The sequence below is a fragment of the Herpailurus yagouaroundi genome, unplaced genomic scaffold (genome assembly GCF_014898765.1).
Source record: "Herpailurus yagouaroundi ecotype Mexico unplaced genomic scaffold, PumYag 221, whole genome shotgun sequence".
NCBI classification, from domain to species: Eukaryota; Metazoa; Chordata; class Mammalia; order Carnivora; family Felidae; genus Herpailurus; species Herpailurus yagouaroundi.
In genome coordinates, this window is record NW_024412452.1 from 997,648 (window position 1) to 1,023,050 (window position 25,403).

General features: G+C 39.9%; 1 protein-coding gene across 1 annotated transcript in view; it reads left to right on the plus strand.

Annotated features, from left to right (window-relative positions):
* The window catches only part of SUCLG1 (succinate-CoA ligase GDP/ADP-forming subunit alpha), a 42,590-nt gene extending 17,506 nt beyond the window's left edge, over positions 1 to 25,084 (plus strand). The window contains exons 3-9 of the mRNA XM_040458371.1: positions 360 to 476; positions 3,546 to 3,758; positions 3,906 to 3,963; positions 14,635 to 14,718; positions 16,783 to 16,934; positions 23,071 to 23,259; positions 24,838 to 25,084. Of these exons, the coding sequence (XP_040314305.1) occupies positions 360 to 476; positions 3,546 to 3,758; positions 3,906 to 3,963; positions 14,635 to 14,718; positions 16,783 to 16,934; positions 23,071 to 23,259; positions 24,838 to 24,864 (840 nt within the window). The 3' untranslated portion in view covers positions 24,865 to 25,084. The remainder of the gene's footprint in view (positions 1 to 359; positions 477 to 3,545; positions 3,759 to 3,905; positions 3,964 to 14,634; positions 14,719 to 16,782; positions 16,935 to 23,070; positions 23,260 to 24,837) is intronic.
* The last annotated feature ends 319 nt before the right edge of the window (positions 25,085 to 25,403 follow it).

Sequence of the window (25,403 nt, forward strand, 5' to 3'; positions counted from 1 at the left end):
TTCGAGCCCCACATCGGGCTCTGTGCTGACAGGTCAGAGCCTGGAGCCTGCTTCAGATTCTGTGTCTCCCTCTTTCTGCTCCACCCCCACTTGCGCTCTGTCTCTCAAAAATGCATAAACATTAAAAAAATTTTTTTTTAAAGACTCCAAACAACACCTGTTTTGGCTTTGCAGAGCCCTGGATTGTTTCAGGGTTCAGAGCTGGGTTTAGCAAGTTGTTGAGAATGCTGGATATATGTTACTATCACATTCTGGGAAATAGTTAACCTATTTGTTTTTCTTTTCTAAGTTGCTGAAGATTGCCTTTAGGCTTCCCAGTCTGTCTTTTCTCATGAGTCTTGCGCTTTTTTTCCCCTCAGGGCACCTTTCATAGCCAGCAGGCACTGGAATATGGCACCCAACTAGTTGGAGGAACCACTCCAGGGAAAGGAGGCAAGACACATCTGGGCTTACCAGTCTTTAATACTGTGAAGGAGGTAATTAATGGTACCGAGTTTGCTAATAAAGAAAAGCAGGAGAAGAGGAAGCACACTTTGGATAGAGATCTTAATTGTGTCCCTTTCAGGAGAGTCACTTGCAATTTTAAAATCCAGTAACGTAGAAACCAGTAGGTTCGATTTAGTCACCCAGACTCAGGATGTCTTCCCCACAGCCAGTGTCATTTTCTTTATAGGCATTCATATGAGCTGGTAAGGGGAGAAGCGCTATAGGTTGGCTTCTGTTTGGCTTATAATCCTTTCCTTACTCTTCCTCCAGGATGTTAGCAGCACACATGTCAGCTTCCACCCCTAACACTTACCGAGAAAGGGCTCTTTGCCAGGCACCGTGCTACGTGCTTTATATACATTGCTTCATTCAGGCCTTGTCACCACCCCGTGAGGTGCAGGTGCTGTCACCATCCCCATTCTGAAGACAAGGATACATGCAGAGAGGTTAAGGGTCCTGCCCATAGTTCGTGGCTGAGAAGTGGTAGACTTAGCATGGCTCAGGGTAAGCAGTTTGGTGTGCCTGTGAAAAAACTGAGCTTTAAAGTCAGACTGACAAATCACAGAGCCCTAGTCTCTTCCCCAAATTGCTGCTTTCTTAGTCATTTTTAAAGTATGTTGAAGTAAACTTTAATTCCGTGTTACAAAATTAATATTTGCTTATTGTAAAACTTCAGATGATATAAAAGCATGTAAAGTTAAATTTTATAGTGTTTTCCACATCCCAGATTTTACCTTTCTCGAGAGCTCATTTCAGGTCAGTGTGTATTCTTTCATTTTCTTTCTGCACTTGCATGAATATATAGGAAGGTAATAGTATTATAAAAGAAACGATGGTATAAATTCTCACCTATTTAATAAAAAAATCTAGGAAATAAACTTAGTACTTGGGACCGAGGTACTGGTGATAAAAGATGCATCCCTCCCCATATTCTTAAAAGAGTTTTAAGACATGTTTTCAAGTATCACATTTTTTAAAAGTACAGATTTATACTTAATCTCTTTTTAGGATACCAACTTCGAATTGAAGTGAATTGATATTCTTAATCCTAAAATGTAGGAAAAAAACATAATTCAAATTCAGAATTTTCATTTTACTTTAAACTTGAAAATAGGTTGTACTATATGTGTATATGTATGTTTTAAGTGTACTGTACTTTAAAGAGTAAAAAAAAAAATAGTTAAAATCATATGTTCTATAGAAGAATTTTAAAGTCTTTTTGCTTTAAATTCTCTTATGGCTGACTTCACGACCTCAAAATAGAGAGAAGAGCTGTTTTCATAATTCCTGTAGGTAGATTTGACTTTTTCATGGGCCTTTTTTTGCTTTCTTTTAAAGGAAGTTTTTGTTGCTAAGCAACCCATTTATTATTCATTGTGATACAAATAAATATGACATTTGTAACATTTTGTAAGTTCTTTGACAGATACTGTATTTCTTACCTGTTTGGCACTGAGAAAAAGCTTTCTGAATGAACAGGATGGATACCTTTCATCCATCGCTTGTTAGCACAGACCCTGTTGTCACAGTCCAGCTTCTGATGGTATTTGTGGCCTTTAAGAGGTAGACAACTTCAGGGTATATTTTCCAAAAAATACGTACATCCCTATGATCTGACTTCTTTTTGTTCCAACCTAGTTTTTTGTTTTGTTTTGTTTTGTTTTTTGTACCCCCTTCTCTGATCACCTTGAACCTAGTTTTGTTTTTTTTTTTTTTTAATTATTTTTAACCCCTGGCATCATTTGTTGATCATCTGTCAGCATCCTTTGACTTTGTTCTTCTGTCATTGTCAAGATACTTTTTATTAGGGATGCCATAGAGAAAGCTCCCCAGTGTCTGGGGATATAGGGAATCCTTCAGGGATGATTCTGAAAGATACTGTCTTTTACTTCTGCCCCTTCTAAGAGCTATACCTGTGTGTTCTATAGCCTAGTATTCTTCTCCATTTGTAAAATCCCATGACACAGGCTTCCCAAAGGTTTTGCTTTATATCTTGATTAAGTTATATTTTAACATTTCTAGGAAGGCAGCCTGCTATAACTGAAAAGAACAGACACTTTGGAATCAGAGATACTTAGATCTGAATCTTGGCTCTGCCACTCACTTCCTAGTTATGCCACCTTGTTGTGTAAGTTATTTACTGTCTCTTTGCCACAGCATCTTAATTTGTAGATGGAAATACTAAGCATACAGGCTTGTGGTGAGGCCTTAACAAGACCTGTCTTGAGCCCTCTTGCAGGGCTTCTCACAGAACAGGTTCTCTTGGAGAATCAGAGATCACCAACAATCTCTGTCTTCAAGGAGCTTCCATTACAGTGGAAGAGATGTGGCCACACCTAGAGTTGGGTAGAAGGAGACATCTGTATTCGTATATGTGAAGACTACAGAGAGAACCATGGTCAAACTGATGGTCTTTAAGTGCTCTGCATTGTGAGGGGTGATGTAGAATAGACCCTAATGCTTATTTGACCCACATTCTCATTCTATGGCCATTTATGCATTTGTATTTTAGTTTATTTTAATTAATGTGCATTTAAAGTAAAAATTGTGAGTGTAGAAAAACACATCATTTTCAACGTCTTTTGATAACATTTATCAAGTATGATATGTTTTGAACAGGCATTGGAGATGTGAGTTCTGAGTCTCAGCGGCTTACTAGTTCTTTTGCTCCTGGGGAGGTATAGGGTGTTTGGTACTGAGTAGGTGATACGGTGTCTTGTAGAGCAACAAAAGTAAACATGGCCGCAGGAATGAGGGTACACAAACGCAAGTCAGGCATACCTTCAAGTTTACTGACATGCCGTCACCTGAGAGAATGGGTCATCCCAGAACCTTTCAATTCAGAGCAGCATTCTAATGGGGCAGAGGGGAGGCCCTGCTTGGTTCTGCTCTTTTCTGACAGCATAGTGATCTTGTTAGTGGGAAGAATGAAGACATCCAGTGTCGCCTGGTGGTGTCTTTTCCTGATCCCAAGACATTATTAAAATCATGGTATTGAATTCATTTTACAGTGTTTACAATTTTCCCCATAATAAAGTGCTTCGTGGTTAATGTTTCAGGCCAAAGAACAGACAGGAGCGACAGCTTCTGTCATTTATGTTCCTCCTCCTTTCGCTGCTGCTGCCATCAATGAAGCTGTTGAGGCGGAAATGCCCTTGGTTGTGTGCATTACTGAAGGTATCCCACAGCAGGACATGGTGCGGGTCAAGCACAAACTGCTGCGTCAGGGAAAGACCAGGCTGATCGGGCCTAACTGCCCTGGAGTCATCAATGTAAGTGTAAAAACAAAAATAAGCCTGGATTTAGGCTTTCACAAGGCTAACTAGCTTTGAGTCAGTCCAAGTGTGTTTGTGTGTATGACTTATTAGTTACAGGTTGTTGTTTTCACTTTTCTGAAACTGTGATTTCCTTTCCTTCAGCCTGGAGAATGCAAAATTGGCATCATGCCTGGCCATATTCACAAGAAAGGAAGAGTTGGTGAGTATGTTTCTTACAGATTAAAGAAAAAAAAGTTCTTTGCGCTAAGCTCAGAATTCACAAAGAGAATTTGTGCCTGGGCAAATCAAATTAATTTTAATTAATTTAACTGTCGTGGAATTTACCAGGGATTTAGTAGTGAATCAGTTCTCTATCCTGAGTTGAATGAGTTTAAGAGTCAATAATAATTCTGCAGAATCAGTGAAGATATTTTTTGGAGTTTTTAGAGATTCTTTTCCTGGGCAGCATGCTATGGATTCTTTCATGTGCTTGTATGTATCACGACCTCATTTCATTTTACTACTAAGTGGTAGGTAGTCTATTGTGTGATTACACTACAGTTTGTAAATTGTCCTGTTGGTGCACATTTGGGCTGTTTCTAGGTCGAATCATGATGACTAAGGATCAAGTGATATTTGTGTGAATGTCAGTGATGTAGTTTATAGGACTGGGTTAAAGGTCATGATTTTTCTTTGTTACTAAAATCCCTTAGACCTGTCAGCCCTTCTGCCAGTAGGGTACTTAACCAAATTCTTGTATTAAGGAGGTTCTAGGGAGTTCCATAGTCTATCTGAGGTTTAGTGGGGACCTGATTCATGTCATCACTGGTGCTCTTGTAAATGGGTGAGCACTCTGTATACTCTTAAAGCTACTGCTAGAGACTGAAGTGAGCACGTAAGGAGTGTCCTGTGCCAAATTGCCTTTCTCATCACTATCCTGCTTTCTAAGGTGCCTGCCTGTAAACCTAAAAACAGCCACATGTGACATACTTTACCCCTCCATCCTTTAAAAATTTTTATTTTATTTTATTATTTCTTTTAATGTTTATGTATTTTTGAGACAGAAAGAGAGCATGAGTTGGGCAGGGGCAGAGAGAGAGGGACACAGAGAATCTGAAGCAGGCTCCAGGCTCTGAGCTGTCAGCACAGAGCCCAACGTGGGCTCAAACTCTAAAACCATGAGATCACAACCGAAGCTGAAGTTAGATGCCCAACTGACTGAGCCATCCTGGTGCCCCCTAAAATTGTTATTTTAATTAAACTTTATATACTTATGTAATTGTAGATTCATTTTTTGGCCTTATTTTTAATTATTTGTTATTTTTAAAAATAAAATTTACTGTCAAATTGGCTAACATACAGTGTGTAAAGTGTGCTTTTGGTTTTTGGGGTAGATTCCCGTGGTTCATCGCTAACATACAACACCCAGTGCTCATCCCAACAAGTGCCTTCCTCAGTGCCCATCATCCATTTTTCCCTTCTCCCCCACTCCCCCATTAACCCTCAGTTTGTTCTCTGTATTTAAGAGTCTCTTATGGTCTGCCTCCCTCCCTCTCTGTAACTTTTTTTTCCCCCTTCCCTTCCCCCATGGTCTTCTGTTAAGTTCCTCAAGATCCACTTATGAGTGAAAACATATGATATCTGTCTTTCTCAGACTGACTTATTTCACTCACCATAAAACCTTCCAGTTCCATCCATGTTGCTGCAAATGGCTTGATTTCATTCTTTCTCATTGCCAAGTAGTATTCCATTTTATATATAAACTACATCTTCTTTATCCATTCATCAATTGATGGACATTTAGGCTCTTTCCATAATTTGACTATTGTTGAAAGTGCTGCTATAAACATTGGGGTACATGTGTCCCTGTGATTCAGCACTCCTGTATCTTTTGGATAAATTCCTAATAGTGCTGTTGCTGGGTCGTAGGGTAGTTGTATTTTTAATTTTTTTGAGGAGCCTCCACACTGTTTTCCAGAGCAGCTGCACCAGTTTGCATTCCTACCAACAGTGCAAGAGGGTTCCTGTTTCTCCACATCCTTGCCAGCATCTGTAGTCTCCTGATTTGTTCATTTTAACCACTGACTGGCCTGAGGTGGTATCTCAGTGTGGTTTTGATTTGTATTTCCCTGATGATGAGTGATGTTGAGCATCTTTTCATGTGTTGGTTGGCTATCTGGATGTGTTCTTTGGAGAAGTGTCTATTCATGTCTTCTGCCCATTCTTCACTGGATTATTTGGTTTTCAGGTGTTGAGTTTGGTAAATTCTTTATAGATGTTGGATACCAACCCTTTATCTGATATGTCACTTGCAAATATCTTTTCCCATTCCATCAGTTGCCTTTTAGTTTTGTGGATTGTTTCCTTTGCAGTGCAGAAGCTTTTTATCTTGATGAGGTCCCAGTAGTTCATTTTTGCTTTTAATTCCCTTGCCTTTGGAGACGTGCTGAGCAAGAAATTGCTGCGGCTGAGGTCAAACAGGTTGTTGCCTGCTTTCTCCTCTAGAGTTTTGATAGTTTCCTGACTCACATTTAGGTCTTTCATCCATTTTGAGTTTATTTTTGTGTATGGTGTAAGAAAGTGGTCTAGTTTCATTCTTCTGCATATTGCTGTCCAGTTCTCCCAGCACCATTTGCTAACGAGACTCTCTTTTTTCCATTGGATACTTTTCCCTGCTTTGTGAAAGATTAGTTGGCCATACATTTGTGGGTCCAATTCTGGGTTTTCTATTCTATCCCATTGGTCTATGTGTCTGTTTTTGTGCCAGTACCATACTGTCTTGATGATTACAGCTTTGTAGTAGAGGCTAAAATCTGGGATTGTGATGCCTCCTGCTTTGGTTTTCTTTTTCAAGATTTCTTTGGCTATTTGGGGTCTTTTGTAGTTCCATACAAATTTTAGGATTGTTTGTTCTAGCTTTGAGGAGAATGCCGGTGCAATTTTGATTGGGATTGCACTGAATGTGTAGATTGCTTTGGGTAGTATTGACATTTTAACAACATTTATTCTTCCAATCCATGAGCATGGAATGTTTTTCTATTTCTTTATATCTTCTTCAATTTCCTTCCTAAGCTTTCTATAGTTTTTCGCATACACATCTTTTACATCTTTGGTTAGGTTTATTCTTAGGTATTTTATGGTTCTTGGTGCAATTGTAAATGGGATCAATTTCTTGATTTCTCTTTCTGTTGCTTCATTATTGGTGTATAGAAATGTAACCGATTTCTGTACATTGATTTTGTACCCTGCAACTTTGCTGAATTCATGTATCAGTTCTAGCTGCCTTTTGGTGGAGTCTTTTGGGTTTTCCATGTAGAGTATCATGTCGTCTGCAAAAAGTGAAAGTTTGACTTCTTCTTTGCCAATTTTGATGCCTTTTATTTATCATTTTGTTGTCTGATTGCTGATGCTAGAACTCCAACACTATGTTAAAACAACAGTTGTGAGAGTGGACATCCCTGTTGTGTTCCTGATCTCAGCGGGAAAGCTCTCAGTTTTTCCCCATTGAGGATGATATTAGCTGTGGGCTTTTCATATATGGCTTTTATGATGTTTAGGTATGTTCCTTCTATCCTGACTTTCTTGAGGGTTTTTATTAAGAAAGGATGCTGTATTTTGTCAAATGCTTTTCTGCATCTATTGACAGGATCATATGGTTCTTATCCCTTCTTTTACTAATGTGATGTATCACATTGATTGATTTGCAAATATTGAACCAGCCCTGCAACCCAGGAATGAATCCCACTTGATCATGGTGAATAATTCTTTTTATATGCTGTTGAATTTGATTTGCTGGTACCTTGTGGAGAATTTTTGCATCCATGTTCATCAGGGATATTGGTCTGTAATTTTCCTTTTTTTGTGGGGTCTCTGGTTTGGGAATCAAGGTAATAGTGCTGGCTTCATAGAATGAGTCCAGAAGTTTTCCTTTCGTTTCTATTTTTTGGAACAGCTTGAGAAGCATAGGTATTAACTCTGCCTTAAATGTCTGGTAGAATTGGGGTGCCTGGGTGGCTCAGTCGGTTGAGCATCCAACTTCGGCTTGGGTCATGATCTCACGGTTTGTGGTTCGAGCCCCATGGTTTGTGGTTCGAGCCCCACAGCTCAGAGCCTGGAGCCTGCTTCGGATTCTGTGTCTTTCTCTCTCTGTCTGTCTGTCTGTCTGTCTGTCTCTCTCTCTCTCCCCCACCCCTGCTTATGCTCTGCCCCTCAAGAATGAATAAATGTTAAAAAAAAAAAAATTTTAAATGTCTGGTGGAATTCCCCTGGGAAGCCATCTGGCCCAGGACTCTTATTTGTTGGGAGATTTTTGATAACTGATTCAATTTCTTCACTAGTTATGGGTCTGTTCAAATTTTCTATTTCTTCCCGTTTGAGTTTTGGTAGTGTATGGGTGTCCAGGAATTTGTCCATTTCTTCCAGGTTGTCCAGTTTGTTGGCATATAATTTTTCATAGTATTCTCTGATAATTGCTTGAATTATTTTTATTTTTATTTTTTTAATGTTTATTTTTGAGAGAGAGAGAGAGAGACAGACAGAGCATGAGCAGGGGAGGGGCAGGGAGAGAGGAAGACACAAACTCTGAAGTAGGCTCCAGGCTCTGGACTGTCAGCACAGAGCTCGATGCAGGGCTTGAACTCACAAACTGCAAGATCATGACCTGAGCTGAAGTCAGACACTTAACCAACTGAAGCACCCAGGCACCCCTGATAATTGCTTGTATTTCTGAGGGATTGTTTGTGATAAATCCATTTTCATTGGTGATTTTATCATTTGGGTCCTCTCTCTTTTCAAGAAGTCTGGCTAGGGGTTTATCAATTTTATTTTTTCAGAAAATCAGTTCTTAGTTTCATTGGTCTGTTCTACTGAGTGTTTTTGGATTCTAATTGTTTATTTCTGCTCTAATCTTTGTTATTTCTCTTCTTCTGCTGGCCTTGGGGTTTCTTTGTTGTTCTGCTTCTAGTTCCTTTAGGTGTACTGTTAGATTTTATATTTGGGTTTTTTCTTGTTTCTTGAGATAGGCCTGGATTGCAATGTATTTTCCTTAGGACTGTCTTTGCTGCATCCCAAAGGTTTGAACTTTTGTGTTTTCATTTTCATTTGTTTCCATGTATTTTTTTAATTTATTGTTTAATTGCCTGGTTGACCCATTTATTCTTTAGTAGGATGTTCTTTAACCTGCATGCATTTGGAGGTTTTCCAAACTTTTTCCTGTGGTTGATTTCAAGTTTCATAGCATTGTGATCTGAAAATGTACATGGTATGATCTCAATTCTTTTATATTTATCGAGGGCTGTTTTGTAACCCAGTATGTGATCTATCTTGGAGAATGTTCCATGTGCACTCGAGAAGAATGTGTATTCTACTGCTTTAGGATGAAAAGTTCTGAATATATCTGTCAAGTCCATCTGGTCCAATGTATCATTCAAGGCCATTGTTTCTTTATTGACCCTCTGTCTAGATGATCTGTCCATTGTTGTAAGTGGAATATTAAAGTGCCCTGCATTTACCACATTCTTACCAATAAGATTGCTTACATTTGTGATTGTTTTACATATTTGGGTGCTGTCAAACTGGGTGCATAAACGTTTATAATTGTTAGCTCTTCTTGATGTTTAGACCCTGCAATTATGATATAATGGCCTTCTTCATCTCTTGTTACAGTCTTTCATTTAAAATCTAGTTTGTCTGATATAAGTATAGCTACTCCAGCTTTCTTTTGACTTCCAGTAGCATGATAGATGGTTCTCTATCCCCTCACTTTCAGTCTGAAGGTGTCCTCAGGTCTAAAATGGGTCTTTTGTAGACAGCAAGTAGGTGAGTCTTGTGTTTTTATCCATTCTGATACCCCATGGCTTTTGATTCGAGCATTTAGTCCGTTTACATTCAGTGTTATTATTGAAAGATACGGGTTTTGAGTCATTGTGTTATCTGTAGGTCTCATGCTTGTAGAGATATCTCTGGTCCTTTGTAGTCTTTGCAACATTCCACTCACAGAGTCCCCCTTAGGATCTCTTGTAGGGCTGGTTTAGTGGTGATGAATTCCTTCAGTTTTTGTTTGTCTCGGAAAACCTTTATCTCTCCTTCTATTCTGAATGACAGGCTTGCTGGATAATGGATTCTTGGCTGCATATTTTTCCTATGCAACACATTGAAAATTTCCTGCCACTCCTTTCTGCCCTGCCAAGTTTCAGTAGATAGGTCTGCTACTACCCATATGTGTCTACCCTTGTAGGTTAAGGCCTTTTTGTCCCTAGCTGCTTTCAGAATTCTCTCTTTGTCTTTGTATTTTACCAGTTTCACTATGAAATGTCATGCAGAAGATCAATTCAAGTTATGTCTGAAGAGAGTGCTCTGTGCCTCCTGGATTTCAGTGTCTGTTTCCTTTCCCAGATTGGGGAAGTTCTCAGCTATGATTTGTTCAAGTACACCTTCTGCCCCTTTCTCTCTGTCTTCTTCTTCTGGAACTCCTATGATACGGATATTATTACGTTTCATTGAATCACTTAGTTCTCTAATTCTCCCCTCATGGTCCAGACTTTTTTTTATCTTTCTTTCTCTCAGCTTTCTTTTTCCATAATTTTATCTTCTATTTCACCTATTCTCCCCTCTGCCTCTTCAGTCCTCGCTGTCACTGCCTCTATTTTATTTTGCACCTCATTTACAGCATTTTTTAATTCATCATGACTGTTTTTTAGTTCCTTGATCTCTGCAGCGATAGATTCTCTGCTATCTTCTATACTTTTTTCAAGCCTAGTGATTAATCTTATGACTATTATTCTAAATTCTTGTTCAGTTTTATTCTTTATATCTGTTTTGATCAGTTCTTTAGCTGTCATTTCTTCCTGGAATTTCTTCTGAGGAGAATTCTTCTGTTTCATCATTTTGACTAGTTTTCTGTCTCCTATGTGTTTTAAAAGCTTGTTATGTGTCCTGCATCTGTGAGCACCACTATATTAAAGAGGTGTCATAAGCTATCCAGGGCCTGGCCCTTGAGGAGGTGTTTTTTGGAGTGTGTTACTTGCTGTCTGTTGTTGTGACTCTGGTTGTTTTATCTCCCTGCCTGTAGTGATGTTTTGAACCCTCCACCAAGTGTGCTTTGATTTGTTTGTTGAAGTAGCCCTTTAACAGTATCCTGGGGTAACACAAGCCCACGAAGATGAGTGTGTTCAGTGCACTACATTCAGTGCAAAAAACCAATACCCGCAGAGCCGTTCTGGCTCCGAATGTGTGGCGTTCTGCCATGAGGCAATGCGCTGCGATGCACACGGTCATTGTTTCTCTGTAGGCCATGGAGGCGTCATAGTAGGGGGACTGAGGGGTGCAAGGGATCACTCCCTCCCACTTCACCTCCCAGAAACACGGGGACTCCAGAAACTTTTTGCACCAAAGACGTCTTCACCCCACCATCACTCTGAAACACCGTCACCTAATAGTCGCATTTCTTCCATTGGCTATTATTTATCCTGTTTTGCTCCCCTTATCCCTCATGGGGCAGGTGCTCTCTGGGAGCAGTTACTGAGGTCCTTTATAACTCCCCACCTGGTCTAAAGGGCTGCTTTCCTTCAGCCTTTGGGGTAAGGGGCCTATAATTGTAAATTCACATGTAGTACCATAGGTCCCTGAGGATCTGTCTGCTTTTTTCCCTGGTCTGTTTTCACTCTGTCATTCAAATTGGGTAATTTCCATTTCATGGATTCTTTCCTCCCTCCCCTCCTTTATGCCATTGAACTCATCCACTGAGCTTTTAGCTTTGGTTGTTTTATTTTTCACTTCTGAAATTTACATTTGGGTTCTCTTTATATCTTCTATTTTTTTGCTGAGACTTCAATTTTTTTTTTTTTTTTTGATAAGGGCTTTCTGTTTTCTCATTTGGTTTCAAGCATGTTCATAATTGTTTGTTTAAAGCATTTTTAGCATGCCTTCTTTAAATCCTTGTTAGATAATTCTTCATCTTGGTGTTAGCATCTGTTGATTCTCTTTTCATTCAGTTTGAGTTCTCCCTAGTTCTTAATATTCTGAATGATTTTTGATTGAACCGTGGATAATTTGTGTATTATGTTATGAGACTCTGGGTCTTCTTTGAACCTCGTATTGACACTGCTTCAGCAGAGATTGTTGGGGGAGGCGTCTCATTACTACCAGATAGATGTAGAAGTCCAAGTTCCCTACTTGCTTCCATTGATACTGGAGTGGGTGGGCTCTTCCTTACTGGGGATGACAGTTCTGCTCCCCTGCTTGGTCCCTACTGACATTCAGTGGGGATGGCCTTGTTATTGTTGGGTGATGGTGAAAGCCCTGACTCTCCACAGTGCCTTCTCTGAGACCAGAGAAGAGCCTCAGTACTGCTGGATGAAGATAGACATGCAGGCTCCCCACATGGTTTCCACCCACATGGTGGGGGTGGGGCTCATTATCAGCTGGCACACATGAATGTTCTGACTGCCTACTTGGCTTTCTCTTTCACCAACCTGGAAGGTATGTTGGGGTGCCTCATTGCAGCCTCCTAAATGTGGAAGTCTAGGATTCCCTTTTGGCCCTTTGCTCATATGAGTGAGGGTGGAGGCACAGTTCTTTCCTGTAGTGTTTGGTTGGTATGGTATAGTTATTGCCTCAGAGTTTTCTGTTTTCTTAGGCTGTCCTTGACTGTTCTGCTAGAGAGAGCAAGCTTTGGGGGAAGATGCTTTTTTCTATACCCTTATGTGTTTCTGGAATATTGTCTGCTTTAGCTCCATATCTAGGATGCATGAGGCAAAAGAAAACCCAGGGAGCTCACCGGTGTATCATTTCTTGAGTCTCAAAGTCCCTAGTCACCTTGCCTTTTTCATCTCTTAGAGATTTCTTGTATTTGTTTTCTTTTTAAAATTTTTTTTTCAACGTTTATTTATTTTTGGGACAGAGAGAGACAGAGCATGAACGGGGGAGGGGCAGAGAGAGAGGGAGACACAGAATCGGAAACAGGCACCAGGCTCTGAGCCATCAGCCCAGAGCCTGACGCGGGGCTCGAACTCAGGGACCGCGAGATCGTGACCTGGCTGAAGTCGGACGCTTAACCGACTGCGCCACCCAGGCGCCCCATTGTATTTGTTTTCTATATAATGCCCAGGGATTTTACTTAACAGGAAGAACAGAGGAAAGTACTTCTACTCAGAAGCAGAAGTATCCTTGTGATAGGTATTTTTCAGTGATAGCCTCTTTTACTATATATACTGTAAGGATCATAGGAGTAATCTACCCTAAAAACATGACTTTTGTTACCGTCTGTGTATGCATTTTGCATTTATGTAATTTACATATCATTTCTATAATCAGTTGAAAGCCCCTTAGAAAAATGATAACATCCTGGTATTACTATGAGTATATAGCGATGATAACACAGAACTTTGCTTAAGAATGTAAATATGCTGTACTAAAGTTGAAGTAGCTTGTAGTTATGGTTTTTGTCTGAGTCTGACAAGAATTCTACTTGCCCTGATAGGTGGATCATATTGTTAGAAGAGTTTCTGAGTTCTTAAGAAGTGCTCTAAGGCAGGGGCGCCTGGGTGGCTCAGTTGGTTAAGCGGCCGACTTCGGCTCAGGTCATGATCTCGCAGTTCGTGAGTTCAAGCCCCGCGTCGGGCTCTGTGCTGACAGCTCAGAGCCTGGAGCCTGTTTCAGATTCTGTGTCTCCCTCTCTCTGACCCTCCCCCGTTCATGCTCTGTCTCTCTCTGTCTCAAAAATAAATAAATGTTTAAAAAAAAAATTTTTTTTAAAAAGAAGTGCTCCAAGGCAGAAGTTTAAAGAAAGCAAATCATGGACATGCTGGAAGTATTAACCACCCCGTAATCCTTCCTCTGTTTTTAGCCCCTACAAAGTTTTGTGTTTTATTTAAAAATTTTTTTATATAATATATTCTGACAACTGAAGTTACTCAGTTATTCTCAACCTGTTATATATAGGGATTCACCTATTATATACAGATTGTGGCATGAAAGAAATTATCTTCCCTGTAGCTCAGCAATGCATGGTGAACTACAGTAGAGAGGACATCTAAGTACCCCCACCCTCGTCCCCACAAGTACGCACCTTGTCCAGATGAGAACTTAGGCACTTTCTCATAGGCCCATGGTATGAAGGGAATTAGGTAAGATAGATTTGAACTCAGAGGGATCTTGGCCTTATTCCCTAGTTATCTTTATATCGATTTGAGGGGCACCTGGGTGGCTCAGTCAGTTAAGCGTCCGACTTTGGCTTGGGTCATGATCTCATGGTTTGTGAGTTCGAGCCCCACATCAGGCTCTGTGCTGACAGCTTGGAGTCTGGAGCCTGCTTTGGATTCTGTGTCTCCCTGTCTCTGCCCCTCCCCTGCCCGCCCTGTCTGTCTGTCTCTCTCTCTCTCTCTCTCTCTCAATAAACATTAAAAAGTTTTCTATATTGATTTTTTAAAGTCTATATATTATTTGAAAATTAGTAGAAAAATAATTGTGGGAAAGATATATAGCATTCCTAAATGTGACTAATGCTGGTTTGCAGGCTGAATGTTTTAGTGGCTTAATAGTTTGGGTATGTATAAATCTAACCGGTTATTTTCTGCCACTCTAAGCAGGATTGTACTTAGCAAGTTCATATTGATACTACCCCTTTCATACAGATTCTTAGAGCAGGTAATGTAGGTCTTTCCTACACTGCTTTGTTGACGTGAAATAATCCTAACTAATGGTGTAGTCTCCCCTTGGTCTAACTTTTAAAACTTCCCTGCTTTAATTTAAACCTTTTCTTATTTCATCATTTGAAGGTATTGTTGATTTGGATGGCGAATTGTGGAATGGGTTTTTTTATATACTTGTATTTGTAATATGATAGTCTGTCATATGAATATAACCTAATGTTTTTAAATTCTCCTCCTTTAAGGTATTGTATCCAGATCTGGGACCCTGACTTATGAAGCGGTTCACCAAACAACACAAGTTGGACTGGGGCAGTCTTTGTGCGTTGGTGAGAGATTTTTGATAAAATCATTTTACTGTAACACAGTGTCTTCACTGAAAGAGTAGAGTACTAATTATTATTTTGATTTTTTTGTAAGAAGTTTTGATAACCATTTCATTAAAAAGATGGTGTGATCTTAAATTTAATTTGCCGAAGTGTGAAGCACCACCATATATTTTCAAGATTCATGGTCCAAGGTTTGACTTTCATGTTGAGGAACAAGCATCGTGGGACATTTAGCTCCGGAAGAGGCTTGGTGCCTGAAAACACCACTTACTTGACTTGCTGTGAAGAAATGGTTCTTCATTAGGACTTTTGTTACTGTAATTATAATTTTGTTGCTATTGTAAACTGTTCTTTATGCTTCACAGTTAGGGAATTCTTTGCTGTTTGTTGTCTTATTCTTTTTTTTTTTTTTAATTTTTTTAACGTTTATTTATTTTTGAGACAGAGAGAAAGCATGAACAGGGGAGGGGCAGAGAGAGAGGGAGACACAGAATCTGAAACAGGCTCTAGGCTCTGAGCTGTCAGCACAGAGCCCGACACGGGGCTCGAACCCACAGACTGTGAGATCATAACCTGAGCCGAAGTCTGACGCTCAACCGACTGAGCCACCCAGGCGCCTCTGTTGTCTTATTCTTAAGGCAACCTTCTGAGGCACCTCTGAGCTGAAAAGTTGTACTATTGTAGCTTTATTGGTGAGAAAATCTATGTTGAGGATGATTGAGCTCCCAGAACCTCTTTTTTATCTCATTATACTGCCTACCTCTTTTAAAAGTAACAAAGTTTTACATTTTAAAATAATTTTAGTATTTGTTGCCAAAGCCAGGCAGTTTTCTAATTTTTATAAATATTTCTTCAAATTTTTAGAATAACTTTTAAAAGCCTTTCAAGGGGCGTCTGGGTGGCTCAGTCGGCTAAGTGTCTGACTCTTGATTTCAACTCAGGTTGTGATCTCATGATTCATGAGATCAAGCCCCACGTAGGGCCCTGTGCTGACAGCGCAGGAGCCTGCTTGGGATTCTCTCCCTCTCTCTCTGCCTCTCTCTCTGTCAAAATAAATAAAATTTAAAAAATAAAAGCCTTTCAAAAATAGCCTTTTATAATAAATTATACAATATAGCCCTGAAGCATTATTAGGATTGAGAGCCATAAAATCACTATTGGAAACCTTAATTGAGCTTCTCTGTGTACAAAGCACAATCTTAGCCACAAAGTGATGGAGAATAAGAACAGGTTTGAAACAGAGTTGCCAAAGTCATGTTCTCCAGTGTCTGTTTTTAATTTGTAAAATGCTAATAATAATGCCCATTTCACAGAGAGGTTAGAAGAATTAGGAAATGGCAGGTCTAACGTGTGCTGAGGCACAGTCCTTGACACACATTTGGCACTCAAATGCAACTTCTCTTCAGAGGTGCATTGAAAAGTAGGAAATCAATCCTGCCTTCAGTAAGTTTACAATGTAAAAGTTTTTTAAAGTGTCAGCCAATCTGTTGGGAACATTTACTTTAATCCTATCCAAGTAGTTGTCTTTAAATGCTTGTGCTGTAGTCATTACCCTGGATCTAAGGGAAGAGGGGTCAGTGCACCCCCAACTCTATCCCCCACTGGGACTTGTGTCTTGAAACGTGTATGCAGTTTCTCTGCAGTGTGCCTCATCTAATAGTTACTTTGTGCAAAGAAATTTGTAAAAGTCAGAGAAGAGACATTCTTTTGTCTTCTGTAGCTTGCAGCACAAACACACATTTTCTTAAAATGCTTGAAAGAGTTATTTGGGAATAATTTTGTGGGAGGGAAGAACCTTGACAAAGGAGCTAAAACAAAAAGAAGGTAGTCTTTGTGAGTATCAAAAGGCAACCACCATTTAGCATTCATGTAATATTAGAAACAAATAAATGTAGCACTTTGTGATTGTTTTTAATGTTCAATGCAAGAGTGATGATACATTTTAAAACAGTGGTGAGAGGGGTAAGCAAAGTAAGAAATGAGTTGAAACAACATTTCTAAGCCTAATTTTTGTGGTTTGTCCTTAAATTTTCTGCTGGTGTTGATATTCTTCAACTTTTTCAGGCATTGGAGGTGATCCTTTTAATGGCACAGATTTTATTGACTGCCTTGAAATCTTTCTGAATGATCCAGCCACAGAAGGCATCATATTGATTGGTGAAATTGGCGGTAACGCAGAAGAAAATGCTGCAGAATTTTTGAAACAACATAATTCAGTAAGCTTGGGTTTGGGTTTGGAAAAATATAGCTCCCTGCACATAGTAGACACTTCCTGAGCTAGTCGCTGCTGCACTGCTGTTGAATCTTACTTTCCCGACTTTGCTTTTGCAGAGGTTGCTAACGGCCTCCATTCATCCTTCGTCTCTATCCTCTTGGTTTTTCTCCTGGTTCTTCTCGTCTTAATTTTCCCCTGGATTTACTTTCTGTGCCTGTTCCTTAAGTGCGAATGACTAGTGTGTATAAACATCATACTTCATGCAGTTTCCAAGGCAGAAGCCTCAAAAGCATCTTTTACTTCCCTCTCATCACCTGTTTCCACTCAGTTATTACCAAGATCTGGCCTCAGTAATACACTGAGATTCAGAGCATCGTCTGTTATTGCTCCCTTTGCTCTGGTTTCACCTGCCGTCTTTCCTCATCTGCACCGTGTCTGTAGTTTCTTCCTGATAATCTCTACTCCTGTTCCTCAGCCAGCACTCCCTCCCCTTCTCTCCTGGGCCATCCTGCTCACGGCCACCCAATTATCTGCCCTTCGGAAACACAGACACTGAAGCCTCATGCCCCCTGGTTTTATTGAACCATTACAGTTTCCCATTCCGTATCGGATGAAGTGTGGACTTAGCATGCTATTCCAGTCCCTACACACCTCCCTAACCCTCTTCTCCAGCTCCGTGTCCCATCTGACATGCCAGTTGTTTCCATTCCCGCTTGCCTTCGCCTGTTCCCTCTGCAAGGCATGCTTAATATCCGATTCTCACTCTGGTCTATGTCAGGGACAACAGGGAGCGGCATGTTGGTGCCCAGCCCAGTCCCCTGGCCCATGAGGCACCAGTAAGTGGTGGATAAGGAGAGAATAAATAGATTGTTAGGAGTTTGGGGTAAAATGTTACTAGAGTGTCTCGAATTCAAATAAGTTGTAAAGTGTGAAATTTAAGGAAAAACTGACTTCTCTTTAGGAAAGAGGTTAATATGACATTATTACCATGTTCAAGTGAATTTTGGAATGTACTTAGACCCAGCTCTGAATCTCTTGAATAGCTTAGAATTTAGTGTGAAAAGCTAAGCATATACATTTTACTTCATTTCTTCTTATTCCTGGCTAGTCCTTATGGGGCTAATTTTTATTAAGGACTACTGTGTTCAGGACTCTAGGTTGAACAGGTGACATAAAACACTTAGCACAGTACCTGGCACAGAGTGAACCATGTTATCTGCTGCCACCATTACTGTTTTTAGTATTATCATCATCATTACAATGAGAGTAGTTATTGGTAAAAGTGGTGTTGTTTAACCTTGACCCTTTGAGTAAGATGTTTTTGTCCTTTTATGAGTAAGGAAACTGACACAGGAAGGTTAATAACTTGCCAGTGGTAGGTGTGCAACAAATGAGCTAAGGGTGGGATTCACCCCCCAGGTCTGCCTGACGTGTCCATGATCCCATGGAGGGATCAGGAATTGGATTGCAGGGATTAAGGGCAAGGGTCAGCAGCCCCGGGCCTCTGATCAGATTACACTGACCTTATCCTGACTGGTCTTTCTGTTTTGGGGCTTTCACATTTCTCATTATTTCTGTATCCTATTTGCAGACTACACTTCCTCATAGTCTTTTTAATTGTATTTTTCTCTTAAAAAATTTCAAGTGACTCTTCTTTGTTTATAGGACAGACTATAAACTTGTCTGACATTCTAGGTTCATCAAAATCTTGTTTCTTTCTAGTGCAGTATTCTCACTCTGTGAGTATGGGGACAGAGGGATCAAGTAGAAATTAGTGCCACTCAGCGGTGCCTGGGCGATTCAGTCACTTAAGCATCCGACTTCAGCTCGGGTCATGATCTCATGGTTCGTGAGTTCGAGCCCCGCGTCGGGCTCTGTGCTGACAGCTCGGAGCCTGGAGCCTGCTTCAGATTCTGTGTCTCCCTCTCTCTCTGCCCCTCCCCCGCTGCTGACGATGTCTCTCTTTGTCTTTGAAAAATGAATAAACCTTAAAAAAAAATTTAAAAAGAAATCAGTGCCACTCAAATATGAGATGCTCATATAACTGCAGAGCCCACGCGTGAATGAATAATTGACCTGTAGACTCTTTTCTTTTTAATTCTGTACTATAGTAGATGCTGGGCATACAGAGCTAAGTGAGAACATAGTTCCTGCATTCAGGGAATATATAGTTTGGGAAGGGAACACATGGGAAGTCAGTCACAGCCACTGTACTTAGTGTAACAGTGGAGACTTGTTAAGGGCACAGCAGGGTCCCTGAATGGAAGATGATCAACCATGAGGGCATTTGTGGAGACTGTGGGAGGAAGAGTCGGAAAGGCTCATGGGAGAAGAGAAGACTTGAGCCAGGTCTCAGAAGTTAAGTAGAAATTTGCCAGGTGTCCAAGGAGCAGGGAGAGCATTCTCGGCAGTGGAACAGAGGCCGAGCAGCCCGGAATTGCTGCACGGTGAAGAGCAGGAGGAGCGGTGGGAGACGAGGCTGGAGTAAGCAGGGTCAGACCACATAGGCACTGGCGTGCTGACACCTTAGCACAAGAAGCAACCTTTCTAGTAATCGTTCACTGCCTCTTACTCACAGTTAAAAAACAAAACACAACTGACTTCATTTAAGAATGTCCTTGATGAAGCAGTGGAGATTATTAAGTTTGTTAAATCCTGACCCATAAGGCAGTATTTTGTGATGAAGTGGGAGGTAAAGCAGCTTTCCAGTTGAGTTGTGAGCTGAACTAGCTGCTTTTTGCATGGAACACCAGTTTTACGCTCCAGAACGCCTGGCAGACATGCAGGTATGTGGACTGGGGTGTTTGGCAGAACTTTTCTCAAAAATGAACAAAGTGAACCTGCCATGTCAAGGAAAACAATTTGTAGTATTTGTTGACAGTGATAAAATTTGAGCTTTCAAGTGAATATTCATAGTTTGGAAAAGTCGCTTCTGCCACCGTGAACTGGATGACTTCCTCCTACTAAAGACTTTTCTAATGAGATTGATAATGATGAATATGGTTTGTTGATACTGAATGATGAAATAGATCAGCATCCGGAAAATGTACATAACTCAGTGAACCTATGCTTTTCATCTGACCAGTGAATCTTACAAAGTCATTATAGGTAAAAGATCCATTCAAACTGTAAGACAGATCAATGGATTTTAAAGTAACAAAGGACAGAAAGTTCATTGCTATGGTTTCGGATTCCAACATTGCAACTAACCTTTAAGAAATTACCACTTGAAGAGGTTTGTGTAATATCAAAGAAGAATATCCACAATTATCTGACAGGCTATTAAAATTCTTCCCCTTTTCCAACCATGTATGTATGTGAGCTCAGATTTTCTTTTACTTCAGCCAAAATAACATATTATGATAAATTGAATGTGAAAGCAGATATCAGAATCCATTTGCCTTTTGTTAAATTTGACATTCAGGAATTGCAAAAATGTAAAATAGTGCCACACTTCTGAGGAGAATGTTTTTTAAGATTGTTTTCAAGTTTTTATTTTTATTTTAATTTTATTTTATTTTATTTTTTATTTTTATTTATTTTATTTTATTTTTTTAATTTACATCCAATTAGTTAGCATATAGTGCAACAGTGATTTCAGGAGTAGATTCCTTAATGCCCCTTACCCGTTTAGCCCATCCCCCCTCCCATAACCCTTCCAGGAACCCTCTGTTTGTTCTCCATATTTAAGAGTTTCTTATGTTTTGTCCACCTCCCTGTTTTTGTACTATTTTTGCTTCCCTTCCCTTCCCTTGTGTTTATCTGATCTGTGTCTTAAAGTACTCTTTTGAATGAAGTCATACGATATTTGTCTTTCTCTGACTAATTTCATTTAGCATAATGACCCTCTAGTTTCATCCACGTACTTGCAAATGGCAAGATTTCATTCTGTTGATTGCCAAGTAATACTCCATTGTGTATATATATATACCACATCTTCTTAATCCATTCATCCATCAATGGACATTTGGGCTCTTTCCATATTTTGGCTATTGTTGATAGTGCTGCTATAAACATCGGATGCAGGTACCCCTTCAAAACAGCATACCTGTATCCCTTGGATAAATACCTAGTAGTACAATTGCTGGGTTGTAGGGTAGTTCTATTTTTAATTTTTGAGGAACCTCCATACTGTTTTCCAGAGTGGCTGCACCAGATTGCATTCCCACCAACAATGCAAAAGAGATCTTCTTTCTCCACATCCTCGCCAACATCTGTTGTTGCCTGAGTTGTTAATGTTAGCCATTCTACATTGACAGGTGTGAGGTGGTATCTCATTGTGGTTTTGTTTTGTTTTTCCCTGATGATGAGTGATGTTGAGCATTTTTTCATGTGTCGGTTGGCCATCTGGATGTCTTCTCTGGAGAAGTGTCTATTCATGTCTTTTGCCCATTTCTTCACTGGATTATTTGATTTTTGGGTGTTGAGTTTGATAAGTTCTTTATAGATTTTGGATACTAACCCTTTATCTGATACGTCGTTTGCAAATATCTTCTCCCATTCCATTGGTTGCCTTTTGGTTTTGCTGATTGTTTCCTTCTCTGTGCAGAAGCTTTTTATTTTGATGAGGTCCCAATAGTTCATTTTGCTTTTGTTTCCCTTGCCTCTGGAGATGTGTTGAGTAAGAAGTTGCTGCGGCCAAGATCCAAGAGGTTGTTGCCTGCTTTCTCCTCAAGGATTTTGATGGCATCCTGTCTTACATTGAGGTCTTTCATCCATTTTGAGTTTATTTTTGTGTATGGTGTAAGAAAGTGTTCCAGGTTCATTTTTCTGCATGTTGCTGTCCAGTTTTCCCCGCATCATTTGCTGAAGAGGCTGTCTTTATTCCATTGGATATTCTTTCCTGCTTTGTCAAAGATCAGTTGGCCATACGTTTGTGGGTTCATTTCTGGGTTCTCTATTCTGTTCCATTGATCTGAGTGTCTGTTTTTGTGCCAGTACCATACTGTTTTGATGATTACAGCTTTGTAATACAGCTTGAAGTCTGTAAGTTTTTATTTTTAAATGATATTTATGTAATTTCTTAGTTTTAATTTGAAATACAGGAAATATCAGATATAATTTACATAAACAAAAATTTTCTGGGATTGTCAATTTTTGTGAGTGTAAGTGGTTCTAAGACCAAATGATTTGCGAACTCCTGGCCTAGGGGAAGGTGATCGTGCCTGAAGGAAGGCACTCAGATTCCACTGAGTTCAGGTTCAGCCTTTTACAGGCCTGTCTGGCTACCTTATTGCATCTGGACACCTATTATGAACAGGATATTTTCATTCACTGTGAAATTTTACCATACATTAAAAAAATTTTTTTTGGTATCTCTTAACTAATTGATAATATTTTATGTTATTTCTTTAACTGTATTATAAGTCTAGAGAATTCCTGTGTAGATTATTATTTTTAACCTCAGAATCTAGTATGGTGTTCTTTACGTATCTAGAGGTTGCATAGTAGAATGGATTTTTATTAAATAAAACTAGTCCTGATCGTCCTTAGACTTCGTAGAACTGCAGAGGACAAAGGGCCCTTGGCCAGCATTCTGGTTTAGCTGTTTCATTTCATAGATGAGGAATCAGAGGTTTACAGAGCTGATGTGTCTTGTCCACAGTCAACCAGCTTTAGTCAATAGGAAATTGAGTCTGGTGACTTCTTGTCCTGCATCTTTTCCAATCTACCTTCCACCTCATCTTTTTTTTTTTTTTTTCTAGCAAACTTATTATGGGTAAACTATTAATGAATTAAGATACAAAATCAGGTTGAAATAAAACAACCTGATCTAGTGTCTTAATTCATTATCACAAATTGCATAACTTCTATTTTTTCTTAGTGTACTTTTATTTTTCAAATGAAAGAATCGCATATGTATTTGTAAAATAGCTTGTGGACAGCCAAGTTGAAGTTTAATACCTAAACAGACAAAACATTTACTCAGGATTCTCTTCCTGAGATTGTGTGAAAAGTCGTGTCATCTCAGAGGAGAATGCAGGGGCTGCAATTACAGCTTAATGTTTGTGCTGCTTCTCTTAGTGAGGATGGCCGGGCCCTGCCCAAGCCATTTGCCCTTCACTTTCAGACTCAGGAATTTGAAGTCCAGTTTTGGTCAACTTCTTCATTACAGTGTTTAAAATATCGCTTTCCAGGGTCCCAAGGCCAAGCCTGTGGTGTCCTTCATTGCTGGTTTAACTGCTCCTCCTGGCAGGAGAATGGGTCATGCAGGGGCGATTATTGCTGGAGGAAAAGGTGGAGCCAAAGAGAAGATCTCTGCCCTTCAGAGTGCGGGAGTTGTGGTCAGCATGTCTCCTGCGCAGCTGGGAACCACCATCTACAAGGTGAGCCATGGCAGTGACCTGAGGTCTCTGAAGTTACAGGCCTTCTAGCACGCGGCCACACTCACTGGGTGCCCAGAAACTGTGGCCCTTTCCCCTGGGTCTTATCTGTTGCTTTCTTTCTGGCGTACAACTCAACAGGCACCAACGGCTCCGTTAAGGCCCCAGTGTCCTAATTAGGCATGACCAGGAAAGAGATGCTGATTTTAAGACATTTAACTTCTTTAAACATTGCAATTTGTTCTTTTGTGAGGGGCAAACTATGATATACAAGAAAGTATTTCAGATTCCATAAGTGCCATGAATTCCATTTGGGGGTAGTACAGGGCATTGCCTTGCATTTCTTTTTTTTCATTGAGGGCCTTTGGGATATGGCTACCCTGATCTCATAGGTTTCTGTTTCTAGGGAGAGGGGTTGAAGGCTGAGTGACAAGAAATGAAAACTGGATGAGGAGGGAGTTAGTTGATGGGGAGCAGGGAAGGGAGATCAAAAGAAGAGGTGGGGGTTTCCAGATCTTGAGCATCTGGCCCTGGCTGTGTTGGGATGCCATTGTTTGCAGGTTGGAGGAGTACCTCTTAACCATATGCTTTGCTTTATCGTTTTAAATAGCATCTTGGTTTCAGATGTTCTAAATGATTTGTTATCTTCCATAATCTCTTTGCAATGAGTTTTAGCCTCTTTAAGTGATCATTTAAGGCTCTCTTTCTTTTTATTTTTATGACGGTTATAGCCTGGACAAAAAAAGCAAAGCAAAAACCAAACATTTTAAACGTGTTGAGAACAGGCAGCAATTGTATTCCCAGGAGGGAACCATGTTTTGGCTCAGTGTTTTCTGCCCTTGTCTTAGGGGTAATTAAATGGACTCCTTGTTTTGTTGAATCTTTGTGTTATCCTGTCTTTTGAAATAAGACACTGTGTGCTACAGTTCTGGGTGGTTAGTGAGTGTGTGAAGATGAAGTGTATTTAAAAGGGGGAAAAGCAAATGCTTACATTCTTTTGAGACTTGCATTACCATTTTTCTCCAGTAGGTGGCAGCAGGCAACTACACATTGGTTTTATTCTAATTATTACAGTCTAGAGGAATGTGATTTTCTGTATTGTTTCCTTTTCAGATATTTCTGAGGTGCACTTGACATTCTGTTCAAACCTTAACTGAATCTGCATTTAGTCTCTTTCTCAGAGAAACGAAGCAAACCTGTTTCCATTGCCTTATTAAAAAGGCCAGTGTGGTTCATGTATGGCATTAAAGGTTTGCATAAGTAGTTGAGTTTGTCAACTCTTAATAATAATACTGCAGTAGAAAAATAAGTACAGTTCAAAGCTGCTCAGCCTCTGTGTTTGGGAGACATAAAGTTGAGCCTCTGCATCTAGTTTAGTGAAATTCAAGCTGACACAGCCTAATTTGAAAGCTGTTACATTGTGTTCAAGCACCTTCATCCTGCTACATTTCACTTCTGTAATTTTTGGTTGTTCAAAGGATTCTAAAGATAAGAGGTTTCAGAATCACTTTGACCATGAATGTGATTTGAATCTTAAATCTTTTTATCCCTTCTCTCTTCTGTGTCTCTCTGTTTCTGAAGGAGTTTGAAAAGAGGAAGATGCTATGAAAGGAAAACCAAGAAGTTGCCTAAACCTATGGAATGAATCATTATGGAAATATGAACCAGTGGCTGTTTGCGTCTGTTGTCCCCTGATTGTCAACCTGTGCGCCTATCGCTGGTCTGTCTGTACAGCAGAAAGCCAGAGCAAGGTTCAGAACGTCCTAGATTGAGAGGTTTCCATCGCATCGTATAGCAGGCAGCCAATAAAGCTACCATTTGATTTGAATATGGTTTTGAAGCTTTTTATTGTTCCGATGAGGTGGGTGGGGAGGGTGAGAGAAGGGGAGGTGTGTGTGTGGGGGGGATATTGTGTGTGTTTTAACGGACTCTGTGGAGAACACTGTAACCCGCTTTTGAGAGAATGAGGCTGTAAAAATTTCAGTACGGCATTTGTCTAATTATCTTAGACCCAGAGTAACTTTAGTTCTCTTTTGAATCCTAGTTTTCTCATGTATATATATAGTACTACTATCTTTCAGGATAGTTTTGAGAACTAGAGCATATATAAAGGCAACTTACTTGTTGTCAGTGCCATTGTCATCATC